The 20224-nt window shown below is 41.5% G+C and overlaps 2 protein-coding genes across 3 annotated transcripts in view; both read right to left on the bottom strand.

Moving 5' to 3' along the window:
- The window catches only part of LOC127367146 (teashirt homolog 1), a 197509-nt gene that overhangs the window by 73172 nt on the left and 104113 nt on the right, over positions 1-20224 (bottom strand). The window lies entirely within an intron of this gene.
- znf407 (zinc finger protein 407) overlaps positions 5021-20224 on the bottom strand; it is a 142661-nt gene continuing 127457 nt past the window's right edge. The window contains exons 9-10 of one of the 2 annotated variants that reach the window (XM_051406731.1): positions 5794-6690; positions 5021-5624 (exon numbers count right to left, since the gene is read on the bottom strand). In XM_051406731.1, coding sequence (XP_051262691.1) covers positions 5819-6690 — 872 coding nt within the window. In that variant the 3' untranslated portion in view covers positions 5021-5624; positions 5794-5818. Of the gene's footprint in view, positions 6691-20224 lie in introns of both variants that reach the window. The other variant, XM_051406730.1, reaches the window with a different exon arrangement.

The following is a 20224-nucleotide window of genomic DNA, read 5'->3' as shown; positions in this document are numbered from 1 at the left end:
ACCCAGCCATGCTGAATAGCATTATGCAGCACCGGCGGCCCAACCACACCCGCCGCCACTTGTTTGTAGAAAATACATAGAAAAACAAATTAGTCCACAGGCAACTGAGAAAGGCGGGGAAGATCTAATTTTATGTCACATTGTCAATGAAAATTATAATAAATAAAAATTATATGTAAAATGCTTCAGAATTTTATTATGGTACCTTTAACTACTGGTTCCTTTACTTCGTTTTTGGTGAATTAGTCTATTTACAGGCATTTTCAGTGTGGGCACAGGTTGTTTTTTTTTCCATTTGTTGTATCTTGTCAGTATTTACTGCTGGAGTGACCTAACTTTTTGCTAAGTAAAACATTAAAGTTTCACCTTATCATGAAATATTTTCTGAATCATTAAAAACCCTATCGTACCATTTTTTTCCTCTTCATCTGTCCCGCTGTTTGTTTTGCTAAAATGAATATACCAACAGAGTTAACCCCTATATGGCAGGGCTGACATGAAGCAGATGGCTGCAGCAGCTATGTGGAAAGGTGTTATCGCAGGCTGACAGTGAAGATCTGCTATTTAAACAGAGTGGCGTGTTGGCACAGGGTAGCGTGCCGACTTCTCAGAGTCTATACACGTGAATCAGACTCTGTGAAGGCCACTGATATAAAATTGAGGATGTCAAATTGTTTAATTCAAGAGCGCAGATTCAAAGCATGACATTTTCTTACCCTCAAGAGCTCTATATAATTTTAAATATTGTAAATCTAAATGGAGAAGAAACCAAACTGGAACTGTTTTGAGAGCATTTCAGCTCAATTCAATTTAAAGTTTCTCTTCCATGATGTGCATGGTGTTGAAAAAGTAATGCTCTTGTAAGGGCAGAGGGAATAGGCCTCCCACTGATCCACTCTTTGCCTCATCATTTACTTTCCCTTCTGCCTGAGATACTCTGTCTTTCACTCCCTCTTTTTATGTTTTGAAGTGCTATTCCTCAGTGTTGTGTGCCTAATTAAAAAGCACTTACAGTTGTTTCTGGTTCAAGGTTGAAACGTTGCTATCTCATCATAGTGAGCTAATCAGATCCCCTTTCAATCACTGCTTCTCCTTAATGAAGTGCTGCTGCAGACCGTCAATGGGACTGCCTGCCTGCCTGCCTGCCTGGTGTTTTATTTTATTCCTTTTCGGGGAGGGGGTAAGCTGCTCTATGGAGGAATGGAGAATGCTTGCCATTTTGGAGGGGGTGTGTATGTGTGGGATAGAGTGGGCTGTCAATTTCTGTCAGGCGCTGAGGTGTGTGTGGCAGTGAGTCTATGGCAGGGAGACCGGGGGGGTGGGCGCTAGGCAGGGATTAACATGATCAAAGACACAAATGCAGAGCCACATAGGAAAAGTAAGAGAAAGGGAGAAGATCCATGCAGGGCTCCCCCCACACCCCTCCTTCCCTCCCCTCCCTCCTCCCCATTTTCCCATAATAACTCCCATGGAAGAGATGAACCGTAACTGAACCGTGGCTTCCCCTGCGCTCCACCTCGGCCTCAAACAACTATCGATTTACAGCAACAAAAATGACAAAAACAAACACTGGATTCAGACTGTACATGTAGCTATACGTGGCCTATATCGACATTAGCGTGGATGTATGTACACACCAGGATTCGAGGTTCTAGCAAGCAGGGCACATGTAGAGGGAGACAGACAGGAAATAAACAAACAAGTCGGGTTTAATAGAATTGTACCTGGAGCCCTGAGGACACGCACACACACACAAGCAGAGCGTATCAGCCGGCATGCTAATACTGCCAAAGGGAAGGCAAAACTAATAGCGGAGACATTAAGAAAATGATCCCCGGGCTGATATGTTTTCTATAGATGGCGACTAAACAGAATTGCCATATTTATCATACTCAGGGAAACAGAGAGAGAGAGAGAGAGAGAGAGAGAGAGAGAGAGAGAGAGACGCCCATCCACACTCCTGTCCCTCTCAGTTGTCCCCAGGAGAGTGATGAGAGTTGCCCCCGGGAGTGGGTGCAAGTTAGTGTTTCTGTGAGTGTCCATGTGAGTGCGCGTTTAGGTTTGTGTGTGTGTGTTTTTGTGTCACCCTCTACACTCCACTCCCACCCAGCCCATGGTGGGTTACAGTTAAAAGTATTTAGATCCTTAAAGTAGCAATGCCACAATGTAAAAATACATCATTAGAAGTAAATATCCTGCCTTCAGGGCTTTAACCGTTTACCACCAGCTGTTCCACCCACAGGATGCTAATACTATGTGGGACTTTCATCAAAGTGAATATAAACATGCAGTATATCAATAGATTAGACTTTTGGCACTGTCTTAAAAATAAACCAGGCACAATTCATGGCAGAGTATACAAGTGAAACCTTGGAGATATGGTGTCTTCAGGGTGTGGGTGTTAGCAAAATGTGCTTAACCTGGCAATAAAGGTCTGTTTGGCCATTTGGGACTATTGTAAACAAGCTGTAAACACAACACTGACATGTTATCATGTTTTAAGTTGATATGGGAAAGTTGCCTATTTACACATCCTGCAGATATGGAGCAACATTAGCATTCATTTGGAGTTGTGTTTCTGGCCACCTGATGAATGTATTCCCAACATTCACTCCCTTTTGGATCTAGTTTGATCTCCACTATCTCCTGGGAGAAATATGTGGCTCTGTAGCAGCTAAATATACGACCTGCTAGTCGTTAACTATGTTTGTCTGCTATTTAGTGCTGAGCAGGTAGTGTTTGCTGGATTTTTAGAGCTTCTTTCCTGGAAACAGCTGCCCGCTGCACTAAAAAACCAAAACAGTTCAGTTTCAGGCTGGAAAACCAAAACAATGAGCTAAAAGACACTACAAACTCCAGTTTAGCTGAGGGAGACTACAGAGTTGGGGGATAATTGTCCAGTAGGTTTATCACTAAGAGTGAGCCCTTTCACATATCATAGTCTTGTGAGCTGTCGTTAATATATGAATATTGATTATAGCTGCTTTAAAGTATCCAAAATAAAAGTAATCATTATGCAGAATATCCCTTTTCAGAATGAAATATTTTATACTGCATATTATATTCTTTGATTATTGTTACTCAAGTATTTAAGAGTAAGCAGCATTTTAATGTCAGTGTAGAGGAGCTAACTATTTGACATACTTCTGGATAGTTTAATCTAAAGCACTGTATCATATTTGATAAGATGATGTGTTCCATGAAAAATGATTTTTCTTTCTTTTTTTTTGTTAAATTCTAAATGTTACTTAATACTTTAATGCGTTACTTCCACCCTTGCTCCCACTTCTTTACCCTCATCTTTCCATCTGAGCTCATCCCCCCTCCCCCCTGCCCTTTTCCGGCTCTCCAATTAAGCTTCAGCAGCAGGTTTCCATCAGCCGTCTGGTCGTCTGCAGCAGGACTCTTCGGAGCAGAGGCCTGTCAGGAAATGAACTCATCACTGGGTGACAGCTGCTAATTTCTCTCTCTTCCATGTCACACGAGTGGCCTGCTGCAGTTAATAATGAGCCTTCCAGCCCTGATTAGGGACATACACGGGGAGGGTGGAGATGCACACAATACAGTACACAATCACTCAGCCAGACGGGCAGAATAATGTGCGAGCACGAGCGCAGACAGACATTCCTGTTGAGAACAAAAACACCAACACACACAGTGAACTGGGAGATGTTAGTGACCCAGTTTAGCTCAGGTCACTCACTTTGACTTATCTCATCTGCTACTTTCTTTTAAAATGTGTAGCTGTTTAATGCAGTGGTTCCCTACCCAGGGTCAGGAACCCTCTGAGGGTTATAAAATAAATCTGAGGGGCCCTAAGACTTTTATCAGGACAAAAAAAGAACAAAAAAAAATAGACCTTTTTCACAGCAGCCATTTTGACATAGTAGGGTAATCACAGGTGGTACCAATGATACTGATTAAGGTTCTATTCCATTTAGTGTAGCAGAGCCTTTCCAGTGAGCCAAAATATATGTACAATAGCAGCCCCCTGACTCTGTTTGTCCTGAATGGATCGGAACCTTAATTAGTATCAATGTGTCAACCAGGGTTTACCCTACTATTTAATGTCAAAATGGCTGTTGTGAAAAAGGTCTATCATGTATTTATAGGGTAAATTCTATAAACATGAGGCTTTCAAATGTAACGGTTTGAATTTCTTTCACCACTCTTACCTCACTTTGTTGTTCACAAACTTTGGTTTCCCGCTCACAGGCACGTACGGACACGCACACAGAGAACATGACCTGTTAAATGCGCCTCTCTTCACTGAATGGAAAAAGAAGAGCCCTAAAAGACTGCGCGAGTTTATAAATGCAACATGGAGCGGGAGACAAAGACAGGCTGAAAGGCAGACAGGTGTTATGTGAAATTACAGGCTCCCTTCTCTCTGTGTGGTTGTGGATTTCACTCTGCTCTTTCACTTCTCTCTGGCCTCACCTCTCTCAACATCCATCTGTAATCCTCTCATTTTTCCTGCCCACTCCTCCACCACTTTCTCTCTCTCTCTGCCCACCTTCTCGCTCTGCGTGCGCGTTGTATGTGTGTGTGTGTGTTAAAGGGATGATCTTTTGATGCCCTCAGTGTGTATGAGTGCTTTGTCTCTGTACTTTCAGCGGTTGGCCATTGTGTTTGCAGCCGTCATACTGCTCTCCCACTCACTCCATCAGAAACCAGGCCTGTGTAGGGGCCTAAATGAATATTGATTCTCCCTCCAGTGCTGAATACTGCTGGGGAAAAAAGGACGAGTGTGTTGTATGCAATGAACAGAATGGGCCTGATGGGGGGAGAGAAGATAGTATGACGATTAAGATGACGGTGATCATGATGACGATAATGATAATGGTGATGATAATGACTGTGTTAGCGATCAGCAAGCATGATGGCAGCCATCAGCTGATGCATGTATGTGCATGTTGCTTGTTCGATGGCGCTGCACATGTAATCGCAGTATCGATGCTGAAATGTGAGCTTCATGTGGCAACTGACAGCAAATACTATTAAGAAAGACATCTGGATATGGTTGTTAAAAATTAAGCTCAAACTTTATTGTCAGAAATGAAATTGCATTAATTGTTTTAGAGGTTTCCCAAAAGCTGAACTTGCACAGCTGACAGCAACAGCTGAGGGGTTGTCAAAAAACTGACATGTATAATTATCAACTCTATTTTGTTACATATAAATCATCTGAAGGTTTTGGAATTTTTAAAAAATCCATCAGCTTATAGTTTCACAAATGATAATATATATAGAAAGAAAAAACGTAAAAATAGGCAAGAAATGAATAAACCTTTGTGTCATATGACGTGAGCAAAATTCTAACAACACAAACACAACTTGAAATAATATTAAACAGAAGTATTAAGAAAAAGCATTTGCGGGAAAGTCATTGTTGCCACTACAGAGCAGAATACACATTTTCTTTTATAATTAATCATTTTACTCTCAGTATGTCAGACGCATTTTTAAAAAATATTTCAGGAGGAAATATAATCATTTCCATAAGTTGCATGGCATCGATCAAGAGGTTTGTGTAGTCTTGGGGGTTGTAAGGATTGCAAGTTAACTCACTTAGCACCAAAACCTCTTTCCGTCACCGTCTCTCTAAATAAATGATGTTTAACCTGAGTTTAGAATAGCCAAGAGAGGATAGTAAAAAAAAAAAAAGAGTCAAACTGGGTAAAATGAAATAGGACAAGGGAAAAGGAAAACTGTAGGGGATTTACTGGCAAACATTTGGCCTAATGCAGCCATTAACAGAATTAAAAAACTGAAATGAAACAATAAGTGTACCTCTTTTAGTTAATCTCTCTCTCCTCTACCCTTCCAGAACTATATTATGAGAGGATTCATCCAGGTAGACCACCATCTCTTCTCCAGCCTGCTGCTCTGTCTGCTGCACCTCCCCATCGCCTGCCCCGGCCTCTCCGTACACGCCTCCCTCCACCTGCAAGGTGCAGTTGTCCAGCTCTGTCACAATGTAATGGGTTCCTTCATCATTAACAATAACCTGGGTTAGACCTTCCTTCATCATCTGGGATGCGGCAAGCTGCAGCACCTCCTGCATCTCCTCCTGGCCGGCCTCCTGGATGACCTGCACCTCCTGCTCCTCTTTCACGTTCAGGTGCGATCCCCTCCGCGCAGCCTCGGCTATCTCAGGTGTCAAGACCTCATGAACGATGGCAGCCTCTCCGTGCATTTCCTCCTGATGGCCCATTTCGCTGACGGCGCTGAGCAGAGCGTCCAGAGCTGTGGACGACTCGGAAACAATGTGACTTTGTCCTGCGGCTGCGACCCCTCCTCTAGCCACAGCCCGCAACCCTTTCCTGGCCTCCCCCGACTCCAGCACCACATACTGGGTGCTGCCTCCAGCCAGGTGGGCCCCTGCGGATGCTACTTCCCTGCCTGAGGCAATGACTTGTCCGTCTTCGGTGATGTGGAGCACCTCTGCCACCTGGCCGGCCATAGCCAGCGTCTGCAAGGTGGCAGCAGCTGACTCCTCCAGGGCCTGGTCGATGGCCACCTCCCCGTCGCCGTAGCCCTGGATGATGATGACCTGCTGGACAGAATCATCCAGGCTGGATGCATCAGATGAACCTTTCTTGCTGACGGGGGAGTCCACGGCTTCCGATTCCACAAAAGTAGCCCCCTGACCCTTCAGACGACACTCGAAAGACTTGGACACGATACCTGAGGAACACAGAGACACATTTGAAGTTACTTTGCTGACACTGGTATTCAATTCCTACATTGCTAAAACTTGAAATTTAACTAAAACTGCGAAGAACAGTGAAAACTTTGAAGCACTTAAAATCTTCCTTTTGCCATGACATGTGTTATAACAGCAAAAACACAGGGAGAAAAGACAACAGGAGCCAAAACCAGAGATAGAAGTGATATTTTGGTGTCCAATGGAATAGAATCAGAATATAAAAAGCAAATATTCAATGGCAAGAGGATCAGGATCACATCCAAAAGAACAAAAATAGGCATAGCAATTACTGCACCTACAATACCACACATGGCCGGTCATATTCTCTCTAATGTTCTCTGTTACCACAACTGTTGAACTTGCTATGTTTATGCACCAATCACTGAGAAAAAGGGAAAAAGCTATAAGGAAAGCTAAGTTGATATAAAAGGTGATGTAACACTTCACATATTTGTGTCACTTAATGCATGAAAGGAGACAGAATATGGAGATATTAGGCTGGCGGACGAGTGCGGTGAGATACGGCTGGTGCTAATTGAGCCACACTGTGCCCTCTCAGATCACAGGTTGCCATGGCGTCTCCAAGGTGATAGGAACAGTGTTAGAAGTGCCATTGTTTAAACAGCGCCTGGCTCAGACACTTGTAGGCTAATCTATGCAGAAAAATGGGAAGTTGAGACAGTGAAGCAGGGACTCTGTTCACGCCTTGGCTTCCGAGCACAGATGAACTTATTGTACAAATACAGAAAGCACACACATTATTGTCACAGGAAGAGTACATTTACCCTAATTTGCAATGTTTTAGTTTCTCCTGAAGGTTTAAACTTTAAAGTTTGTAGATTCTACAACCCTGTAGGCTTATGAAAGACTCTTCCTTTTTTAGGAAATAAGAAAAAACTTTATTGTTTTTTGCTCAGTTCTTGAAAACCTGACATTTTGGAGGTACAAGGTTTACCCCCAAGGGTAGTGATGAGATCACACAGATCCCACAGTACATACAGGAACAAACTCATCAATCATTGATATTCCTATCTCCCCCAGACATTTAATGTCCTGCACTCACAAGGTTGACAATGTGATCAGAAAGTCAGAGTTGTGCTGCAAACAGTGTCTGACCCAACAGTGCCCTGTCCTCCTCCAGTGTAAACAGACACAGAGATGTGCTAGCTTCAACTCTTGCTCTTATTGGACAAGTAGGCATTGACCACTAAGTCCTTTGGTGACAGAAAGCCTGTTCATTCTACACAGATACACTCTCAAAATGGACTATCGAAGAATCACTGGAGGAAACAGTGAACACTTTATGCCTTAAGCGTGGAACACACCTATTGTTCTTAATGACTGAAAGCAAAGTTAAAGGTGTTAAAGCTGTGTGTCAGAGACTTAAAAGCAGCTCCCAGGTTCAGCTAAGAACTTGGTTTTAGAGCATTCAAGATAAAAATATAGTCTTTTCTATCAACACATGCATCCACTGATGCTTCCTGTCCATTTCAGGTCTTTAAAGAAATATTCTGATTTCTCATTTTCATTGTTGACCTTGGCCAATATCTAATGAGAAGGGTGCAAAAGATGGCTTATCTTGATGCCTCCGATATATAAATCTGTCATGTGCAAATGTTCACACTTTAGCATACAGTATGACAAATCATCAAGAACTGGCATTATCCTTAAAGTGAGAAGATGAGAACTTGTTGCAGCTCTAAGGCTGGATGATTAGTTATTTTAATGACATCCACACACATACACCCACACCTGTCTACACCTGCCAGGTTTATTTTAGGGAGTAGCTAAAAAAGAACAGTGGACAAAAGACAAAGGACATTTCAACAATCTCCTCTCACAAAGACTTGTTTGATTTATGCAGAAAAGGAGAGGAGTTAGCCAGTGTTTTCTGCTGTTGAATCATAATGGACTTAACAAATGATAGAGAATTTACAAATCTACATGTCACAGAACAAAAGCTGACAATGGGAGAGTCAAGAGAGAATGTAGTCTTTTAAGTGTAGATGGACAGGGTAATTTTGTAGGATAAAGCTGTTTTCACTCTTCCACTCAGAAGATTTTTCTCTTAGTATGTTTTCATACCTGGTAAGACCAGTTACTACAAACTATGGAGGCACTTCCTGTTAGAGTAAAGGACAACCAAGCAATCCGACTGAGCTTTATAAGAGGGAGGTTTCTTGGTACTCTGGGGTCTTGTTTAGAATGCCATCAGGGCTACATTTTACATTATAGCTGAAATATGCAATTTTGAATATAAAGTGCACAACTCCCTGATTCTGACCTACAGAGTAAGACTTTAGGCCTCTCTCACGCTATGAGTCTTTATTTATCTCCACAGATCTGCTGTATATCTCTTTCTCCTTATTCATGTAGTAGAAGAGAACAATGTGCATTTGTTTAAAGGCAAACAAACAAGAAATTCACTGTGACGCCGCAGTACACGGGCAACAAGTCTGTGTAGTAAATATCAATTCGGACTGTACTATTTGTATTTCAAGTGACAAGCACGGTAGTTAGTGTGTGGAGGGAGTCAGCACTGTCGAAGACAGCCAGAGGAAGTTGGCATTTTGAGCAGCAGAGGTTACCTTTTTACACAGAGCTACAGGGCCGATGCTAACTGCCTACGCCAAAACGCTGCGAGCTGAGAGGTCGGCTGGAGAGGACAATAACTCAGTGGTTGTGCAGTTTCTGCTGCATTACCATAAACCCTGTTTATATCTGTGTGTGTGTGTGTGTGTTTAAGAGGGAGAGGGCATATTAGTGTGAGAACTCTTGACTGTATGTGTATGTTCAGCTTGGTACAGCTCAGTTTTGCCAGTTTGTGCCAAATATGTGTTAATGCATGTATGTATTGTGATTATCTGAAATCATTCAGTAAGTGGGTGGCATGTTAAGGTCAGGCTTTACTGGTGTGTGTCTGTACAATATGTGCTACTCTGTGTATTTGTATGTATATGCCCATCCCTGCTAGATCTTACTTATATGTGTATATATATATATATATACACACACACACACACACACACACACACACACACACATTGTGTATGTATATGTATATATATATTTGAATATATATATATATATATATATATATACATACACACACACATACATACACACAGAGTATATACATATGTGTGTGTGTGTGTGTGTGTGTGTGTGTGTGTGTGTGCATGTCAGAGCGTGTGCAGTGCTGTGGGGGTGGTAAGGCTATGCGTTGGTAGTGTGTATCACATTAGCCATGGGGTGCTGTCGGCGGGGCCCAGCGGCGGCCCGCTGAGGTTTATGGAGTGTCACTCAGTCGCCGCAGCCGTGAATCAAGTTAATGTTGCAGATCCCATCTCTTCAGTTGTCCTGCGCTCCCGGTGGAAGAACAACATTTGAACAGCGTGATTTGGCCCCGGCGAGAGGCTGATGCCTGTTTAATATGTGTTTTGAGTGTTCTGACTGACTGATTCCTTTAACAGGAAGTAGGAGAGAGGATGAGAGAGAGAGAAAGAATGAGAGAGAGACAGGCTGCTTTATTGGCTGTGATCTGAAACAAGATGGAGGCTCCCTGAGAGGAATAAAACAGGAGGAAGTAAAGGATGCAGAGATGGGCGGCGATGTCATTTTGATTTCCTGATGACAGAACTGTCTGAAGAAATGTCTTACTGTAAAACTGAATCAGAGACTGATAATAAACGTGTACATAGCTCATAATATATGTGGGGGAATTTCACTTATTATATAAACTTTATGAATACTAATTTTCAGATTTGAACATCCTGAAGAAGTATGTGTATGCCATTTTATTTCTCTATCCAGATGACTCTGGTTAATGTGAGAATACAAGAAACAAAGAGTCAGAGGGAAAAAAAGAGAATGAGATGAGTGGAAGGGACAGAGAGATACAGGACAGCAACAAATGACACAGAAAATAAAATATTGTAGTTGCATTCTACATTTTGCAATGAATCAAATGTCGACTTTAGTTGAAGCATCAGCTTTTCTTTGCCATTGGCCAGTGCAGTGACTTCCACTTAATTCTAATTTGCTAAAAAGCAGTAGTAGAGTTGAAATTGTTTTAATCACGATGCACATATTGTTTTTTATACTCGAAGTGTTGTATGTTGATCAGAAAAGGGCAACACAATATGTCTGCACTGTATGGAGAGATAATAGTGATGAGAGTGAATCTATAGTCCAAATGGGATAACTTCTACTGAAAGACATTAAACTGAAATGAAACTAAACCTAATTTTGGAGGAGACTCCCCTTTAAAGGACCCTTTGGTGATCCCTGAACCACAGTTTGCTAACCATTTGTGTGGTGTGACTGTGTGCCTTACAACAGTCAGTGTGTTAGCGTCATGTCAGTGCGGGAGCCTGCCTGCTCAGTGTACGGTACAGATGCGATTATTGATCAGCGGATCAATGGGCTGGCCAGTGGCGGGGGCCCAGGGCCTCTAAGTGGCATTACTTCAGCTCGGAGAGGCCGCCAGGGGAGCGGTCAGACAGCACTTACCAGCAGTTAGAGAAATTAACCTTAACACCGAGACACCAGCACACACAATCAATTACACTCGCTGTAACACAGGTCAGCTTGCTGCAAATGTAAACTCACTTGCCCATACACATGTAATCAGGAGAGCACACATAAGCGCCCACACCTTAGTCTTGTTATACTTGTGAGGACACTGCACTGGTTGTAATCCCTAAACCTAAACTTACCTAAATGTACCTCGCACAAAATCCTAACTGGTTCTCATGAGGAAGAACATGGAAATAAAACGAAAGAGCTTAAAGACAAAGAACATAGCCTGGACAGACACACTACAGCAAGCAAAGTCAATTATTCTATATCAAACCAAACACAAGAGAGGAGAAAAAAAAACAACTTGCTCACCAAATCAATTACAAGGTCAGTGGCAGGACCATGAAAAAGCCAGAGCTTATGATCAATTCTTAACTACAGCACAAAACCCTTTACAATCCTTTTACCAGCCGATTACCTTCAATTATAGATATGAAGCCGGTGCCTTAAAAAGAACATGATGGAGACCCCTAAACCTGACACACATACGGCTGTTATTTGTGGGGGGATTTTTACAGACGAGGTGGTATGTGTGTGTGTTTGTGTGTGTGTCACTTGTGCAGGCTTCTGAAGGTGACACTGCTAAGTAGATAAAGTGTCAGTTCTGGGTGTATCCAGGTCACCGGGGAAGGCCTGCATTTGAGTGTGTGTGTGACTGTCTGTTTTCTAGTGTTTCTAGTTTATATTTATCTGTGTGTGTATTTTAATGTATATAAATGTATATACATTTATACATATATTTATATATACATATATACTTCAATTATTTTCTTTTTTTTTTTTTCTGCTTTGCATTATTTTAATGCTTTTATATCTTTTTTTCATATATAGATTGTATGTTTATTCTGCTGCTGTCATTGTGTTTATGTATATTATTCATATAATATACAGCATGTCTGATTAACATTTTTACATGTTTACAGTAACGTGCTGAATTTCTTTGAAAACGACAAAGGGACATATGCATATGTATATGTGCATGTGTTTATTCACTTTTATGTATATATGTGTGTGTGTGTGTGTGTGTGTGTGTGTGTGTGTGTGTGTGTGTGTGTATGTGTTTTAGGATCCTCTTTGGTGGAGCTGTGTACATGATGACCTTACCTGCCTCTCCTCCCCTGTGAGGCCTCAGGCAAAGCTGCATGTTTTTCCAAGGTATGTATGTCTGTGTGTCTGCCTCTGTGTGAGTGTGTGCGTGCACAAACTCGCAGGTCAGCTGAGGTCCGGCTAGTGATGGCTCTACTTTGTCTGGTAGGGACAGCCGCTACTGTCACCTTTACAAACGCCATGAATCAACGCCACGGAGGACAGGCCGGCCGACCAAAAAACAACCAATTATACAGCAGCCAGATTGACACCGGGTGGACAGGGCAGAGAGAGAGATGGAGACGCACTGAACACACCCCAAGGACGAATAAACAGAAGAGAATGAGGGCACAGACTGACAGAAGGCCTTCTGGGCTGAAACACCGATATGGTGGCTCTGAAGGGCCAATATTAATCCATCAGTGATTTTATCTGGAAGCTAAAGAATATCTTTTACATAATCTGCTCACATAAGCGAATGCCTGCGTTGTTATTTTGTCTTGTCAGTTGACGTAACACAATGTTCAGTTAATAGCACATTCATGAAGACTCTTAAAAAGTCTTTCTTGGCATAAATCCTCTGACACACAGGAAGTCATGTGTTTTATGCTTTTGCGGTTTTCTATATTATTTCCAGGTTCCTGTGAAAAGAGGAGTGATTTTATAGTTTATATTCTCTTTACTTAGAGTCTCCCACGACTAAGGAAAGAGTGTGGGTCTGGCAGGAATGTTGCAGAATATCTCCCTAATGCGTTTTCCTGCACGTCTCTTCACTGTGTACTGTGTGTAGTGGAGGCTAAGAGGATGAATGATGCTGTTTGTAAAAATCCAGATTTTGGCATCATGAGCACAAATTACTAAGATCTGATAAGAGAGCAAGGCAAGCCAAAATCGCATGTGTGTTTTGAGATATTTATCACTGCAGCAGGTTGTGAGAAGAACACGGGTTTAACCAGGGCTTAAAGAAAAAAATCCACCTAAAATACAAAAAGATATCCACAAATAATTTACTAATAGATTCTTTTCAGAATACATAGCAGCAGAATAAGAAGCATAATCAAAGAGCAGAATGTTGGTATTTTTTTACCCACATTTAACAATGACACAGGGCGAAAATATATATAATAGAGGAGCTTAAAAATAATAACCATATTTCTTTTACTGACAGTAGATCTCAACAGACAAGAATGCAATACAACTCATGTTTAAACACTGTGTAATTCCCTCTCAAAAACAGGAAATCACTACCTGAAGCAGAGTAAACAAGAAAGGTTGAGGAACACGGATACACAGATGAATTAAGCTGCTCCACTCAATATATAAAAATAACTGTAATGTACTGACCATCACACATCCCTGATATAACACGGGGGACATATCCAAAGGTGAAATTATTTCTCTTAAATATTTTTATACAAGTATATCAGTGCAAGAATATTATGTTTAGGGCTTAATAAGAATATAAAAAAATATGAGGAACAGAAAACTCTATAAGAAAGTGATGGTTATTCACCAACCAAAGCCCTGGACAATGAAATATAGTTGTCCAATGACTGAGGTGGAATGGGCTGAAGAGGTGAAAAGTACACACACACACACACACACACACACACACACACACACACTGTACAGTGGTCAGAGGAAACACAGGTCAGTGTCCTGCTCTCAGCTCTTTTTCTGCTGACAGAGGATGACCCACTGTGAGTATAATCTGCTCCACACTAACTCTATCTACCTCATGTCCCCCAGGCCTGTGCCCCCAGACAGAGAGAGAGAGAAAGAGAAAGAGAGAGACACACAGAGAGAAAGGTGAAAGGTTAAGGGGGGAAAAATCCCCACTATCATCAGGAAAGCCATCTTTACTACATCTTCACTTTTGATCTTTCCATCCTTTGGAAGTTTTTGTGTCTCTTTGGGCCATTAATGTAGTTACAGTATGGTCAATTTCATTTTCAGTTATGAAATTAGCATCAATAAAGACACAACCAACTTTTGGGCCGCAGTCTACATTTAAAATTATCAGATGTATTCACGCTGTTCGAAAAATGGCAGGTTTCTTTTTTTTACATGCAAATTGAATTGACAAGACACTTACAAGAAACTACAGAAAAAGTGACTGGTTTCCAGAGTTTTCACGAGAGAAGAAAGAGACACAGAAATCTACTTTTAGAAATGAAGAGAAGATACAGTTGAATATTTGGAAGCCTAGAGGAATCTATGAGCGTAACTAATCCCTGTGTAACAATTGTTCTCAGTTGTTCTGTCAGTTAATGGAACGTCACACTTGTGCCAGAGTTGAGAAAATCCATTGCCTAACTAACTAGCTAACCACTTCCTGAGAGGACCAAATGGAGGGGGACTTCACAATTAAGATGTGTAAGTACGAAGGCTTGGTTAGCCGGAGCAGTTAGAACAGGATGCGGAGCCTCTGCAGGAGAGTGTGGTTTGCATCACAGGGGGCAAGTAAGACCAGTGTGATCTACCAAAACACAGAGACTGCTGGGAATTCATCTGGTTGGCTATGGATAAAAAGAGCGAATGTGTGGGAGGTTGCTACAGTTGCACAAAGTGAGGCCTGATCAACCTCAGCAGGGCTGCCAGTGAGAAGGCGTCTGATGCTGAAAGGCCTGAAACACCTGATGACTGCAGGTTACATCACTGATTATGTGCCCTAGAAAAGCATCAGGAGATGCATCATTTCAACTTTGAAGATGACTAACCAGATATGACTAATGTAGTACTTTTTGTTGGAGCGCCGGTTGTTTCCCTGATGCTGTGAATCGTGGCTATTTGCACTCTGTAGATGAAGGTTAGAAAATGAAAAAAAAAAAAAATTTGAGAAAAAGCGTGTGAGAGCCTCGTCCAAGAATCCATGAGGGAAGGTTGACATATGAAACAATAACAAAGATCACAACACTCTTCTTCCCCATATTCCCTCTCCTTCCTTTCCCTTCTCTCATTCTCTCCATTAGGCAGTCTTTCTATCTGTCTGGCCTGTGTCCTTCTTCCTCTCTCGTCTTTCTCTCAAAATCTCTGGAGGTGGACCTTTGATTGCTTCTTTAATTAGCCATGTCAGACGGCTCCGTGGATTTACTGGGGATGTCGAACTTCTGCAGATAATTACATGCCTTTCCCCTTTCTCTCCATTGCTCCATCCCTCCATCCATCCCTCCATACTCCTTTCACTGTGTTTGTTCCCCTATCTATCCCTCTCACTCACTCTCCCATGATTTAATGATTAATTATGGATGTGAGTTTGAGAATAAAAGCTTTTTCGCTAATCAAAATGAAATTTCCCCCCATTCTCGTAATTACAGTGTGAAGATGATGTTGCTGATGTCTTTTTGTTGCGAAGGCCTGGCCCGCGCACTGATCTGAGGTCCGTCAAGGCGGATGAAATGAATAATTGCAACATAATGACTGCAGAATTTCAAAAAAAAAAAAAAAAAACTGGGTGGAGAAATGAAGTCACAGTAGACTGGATTAGGTTCGGGAAGCAAGAGAATAAAAGCAGAATATAGACAAAGAGACAGAAGCAGATTGTTATGGAAGATGTCAGAACAGAGGCTAAGACCGGGAATCAAAGAGAGGCCTTAATCTTCAAACTTGACTACAACCACGAGTCATGGAGGGAATGTTTTCTTTATCCAAAGCTTGTGTTTAAGTAAAAAAATTCTTGATATCATTTAGGGCTGCAACTGATGATTACTTTCCTTAATCTGCTGAGAACGTCAAAAACTGATATGTCTACAAGATGGCAGACTGTAGTAAGATGCCCATCACATTTTCCTACAGTCCAAGCTGACATCAACCAACAGTCCAAAACACAAACAAAAGTAATATTGTTCACATAAGACAAAGAAAAGCAGCAAATCTTCGTAATTATTTAAATAAACAAATATTTGGCTTTTTAGCTTTAAGAATGACTTAAATGAATAAATGATTATCAGAATTGTTGTCTATTAATGTTTGCGTTGATCGACTCCGCAATAATCGTGTAATTGTTTCATCCATATAATGCACTGACATAATGACAAAATCGATTTATATATCTTGCCTTTCTGTTAAAGTTAAATCAATAATAATCCAAACGCTCTAGTGTTTGATTCATCAGATCAATCCACCTATCTCACTGACTGATTGTTAAATAGTGTGTATTCTAACAATTATACAATTTCCCACAAAAAAAGCCACTTCCTTTAGTTCCAGGATTTGCTGGTTTTGGACCGCTGGTCGGACTGTGTAAGGGGTTTGGGGACAATGAAGGCATCACTATGTTCCAACCAAAGTGCTTGTCAGATGGTCAGATAGCTTTGTAGTAGTCTCAAACCCACGTGAGTTACAGATTTACATATGGAGCAGTTTCTTACACTGCAGTGATGCTTTGCTGAAGACAGAACTAATTTAAATTATTATGAATACTAAATGCCATGTTTGGCTCGTGATCACCAGATGAAATAACAGTTTACGCACCTTTATATCTACCAAAACATCACTGATGCCAACTGATGACCAAAACTGGCCATCCGTACAGTATGTCCATACAGAATATTGTATGACAAGTTCCTATTGTTCCCTGTTAAGTGACTCACAATCATACACAACACACACTAACAGACACAAAGGTCTGTTTAGCTTAGTTTCCGATCCTCCCTGCCATATTTACTGGGTATTTACCTAACAGAGGCATGCTGGAGATATTTATCGTCCTGATGGCTCTATATATAGGGCTGAGGAGCTCGGTGAGAGGAGAGGCAGGCGCGGTGGGAGGTTGCTTCTCTAATCTCCATCTCCAGGCTGACAGGCCTGAGAAGGCCCTAATGAATGGCTCTTTTCATCTGCACGCCTGTGTGTATGTGACAGTATAAATATTTAGCAATATTGGAGTCAGCTCGTGATTTTACACAGATGGAGTGATTGATGGCTCAGCCCCCTGACGCATGCCAAAGACCATCCTGGAGATGTTATATAAACCACCACAGCCTCTCTCTCCCTCCATCATCATCTCCATCTCGCTCTCTCTTTATCTTTCACACTGCCTCCTCTGCTCTCCGCCTCCTTCCCAGCTTGTCTTCTCGCTGTCGATCCGCCCTCTGTGGCTCTGCCAATTTGCTTCACTGTTGAATTTCTATCATACAGTGTGGTGTCTCAACGGCTGTAAGACAGGCTAAATCAGAGGGAAACAATCTGACAGGGAGGAAACTCTGAGGAGATTGGCATCGACATGTTACAGTGCAAACCAGTTTAGTATTATAAACCTCTTATTAAAACACTTTTTCTAAACTGGCTTTCTGAAACAACTATTCCATTCTTAGTTCTTGATTTTGTTCATTATTTTCTTGTCTTAATTCATGTTTGACTGTTTTACAAAGCTCAAAGTTCATTGGAAACTTTAAAACTTTACTTTTGTTTCAAGTTTTTACACAAGTGTATGTGAGCACTATTCCCATGTTTCAGTCAGGACCACTTTCGTCAAAATATCTTATATTCCAAGCAGAATTTACATTTGGCGGTATGGCTCTGTTCTGGGACCTTCCATGTGCCTACATGGAAAAGTTTCAGACAAGGAGAGCGGCAGCAGAGACCCCCCAGGGTACAGAACAGAGCAAGCATCAATGGCAATCAGAAAATGACATTGATTAATTAGAAACAACATAAAAAAAGGAGGAGCTGGGGTGGAGGTGGGTGCAAAAGGCTTGTAGAGGAGCAGCAGAGATAGGCAGGCAGGCTAAAGCAGCTTAAATAAGGCGCCATGTAGATGTTTGCCATTTGGATGCTTGAGGAAATCAGGTGAGCTGTCAGCTGACTGTGTATGGTATCCAATGGGAAGCTTAGAGGAATCAGCTGATGTATGTTTATGACTAGCTGTGATCGTATGATATAGCTGTGACTGAAAGCTAAGCCTGACTTCGTGCCCTGCCTGAACTAACGCTATGCTAGATTTTTGCTCATTATGTAGAGTAAATCAAAGACCTGCTATTTAAGTATGCAGACTCATAAACACACACACACACACACACACACACACACACACACAATAGATATGCATAAACACACACTGAAAAACACATGCACACAATGCTGTCATCTGTGTCAGAAAGAAACCAGACCAGAGCCACTCTCTATTTGAACTACAAACATACACAAAAACACACCTACACCTACACCTACACACACACACACACACACACACACACACACACACACACACACTCTGCTGCCAATATGCTACTGGAGCTCTATGAAGAAATAGTGTGTGTGTGTGTGTGTGTGTGTGTGTGTGTGTGTGTGTGTACAGTTTGGTTTAGTTATACTTGTGGGGACTGATTTGTGACAGCTCTCCACTCGTTTGGTGGACATTTTGGCTGCTCATCATAGAGAACAGCTCAGATCAGGATGGGTAGATGAAATACTAGTTGAGAGGTTAGGTAAAAGCTACAGCATTGGTCAGGGTCATACATGTACAGGTTTGGGTTAAGGTAAGATTAAACATCAACGGAATTAATGTATAAAAATCTGTTGTATTTGTGTGCTTGTGTGTGTATGTGTGTGTGTACAGATCTTTCTGCATAGCCTCTGCATAGCCAAGTAAACTAAAATACAAGAACTAAATCCCTGAACAAATATATGAGGGCTTTAAGGGGGGATGTTGAAGATGTATTAACCTTGTAATTGCCTGTGTAAAATATGCTCCCCTGGTAATGAAATTTCCTGCTTTAATTTGAAAAAATTGGGGAAATATCTCCCCTTTTTTGCCTTGTGTTTTCTCGTTTAATTGCATTTAAAACTTCAATCTCAAACACCCCCACCGCTTTATGGGGGGAAGGACCAGTGTTGGACCGCCACATCTATTAATCTAACTGTCCTTTATCGGAATTAGCATTCAAATGTGATCGGTTCCACTGCACCTTCGCCACTGCTTGTAATTCCTACAAAATCCACTCCTATGCAATAACTACAGTGCCCTTCAAGACCACCACCACCTCCCCCTCGCTTTGAGAGGTATTGATTTTTATTTGTTCTGTAATGAGAACAATTAGTCTTTTTCCTGCCCTCCTTTCATCTATCACCCCTACGTTCCTGTGGCTCTGCCACCCAGCCGGCCACTGTCTTTAAACCCAGCTGGAGGTCCATCCTTTGGGCAGAGGACACCACTGTGCCCCTCTGCATGGGAAATACAAGCTCAAAGAGAGGTAACAGAGGACGTTTCGCTTTATCTACCTGACTATGGCCTAAAACTAAGCATGAAGTGTATAACTAGTATGTTCATGTCAAAGTTGATCCACATAGGCTTGTTTTGATGCTTGTATTTTGTGATAGCTAATATTTAAGCCAATTTTCACAGCAAAATAATTCCTCAATATTCTTATTTTAATTAATATTTTCCCTACATTTTCTTTTCTTGGCATGAAATTTGGATTAAACTAAAAAATAATACCAACAATTTATTATTAGTGATTGCCATAATAATCACATAAATAAATTGCGTCCATCATACTGGATGGTTAATCTCTAATTTTAATGAAAGGCCTATATCTAATCCAGCTAGCCTGACTCTAATTGATATGGTTAGAAGAAATTACCACACTCTAAATCCAGCGAGGCTGGTGTTAACATGTATCATAAAACATGAAAACACAATAAAACACTCACATCTATCCATTAAGAGCGCTTTAATTTCAGCAGTGGCAGAGGAGTGGCAGGCGGGACTGACTGACTGGCGGCGATCAGGAGACTTTAGCCTCTATAAACCACCTGATTGACAGGCTGATTTATGACTGACTGACTGGATAAGTGGCTAGCTGCTTTATCCGTGCAGCAGTTAGTGCCTGTATACGAGTGTGT

Source organism: Dicentrarchus labrax, unplaced genomic scaffold (genome assembly GCF_905237075.1).
Source record: "Dicentrarchus labrax unplaced genomic scaffold, dlabrax2021, whole genome shotgun sequence".
Taxonomy (NCBI): Eukaryota; Metazoa; Chordata; class Actinopteri; family Moronidae; genus Dicentrarchus; species Dicentrarchus labrax.
This window is presented reverse-complemented; position numbering and strand designations above follow the sequence as displayed.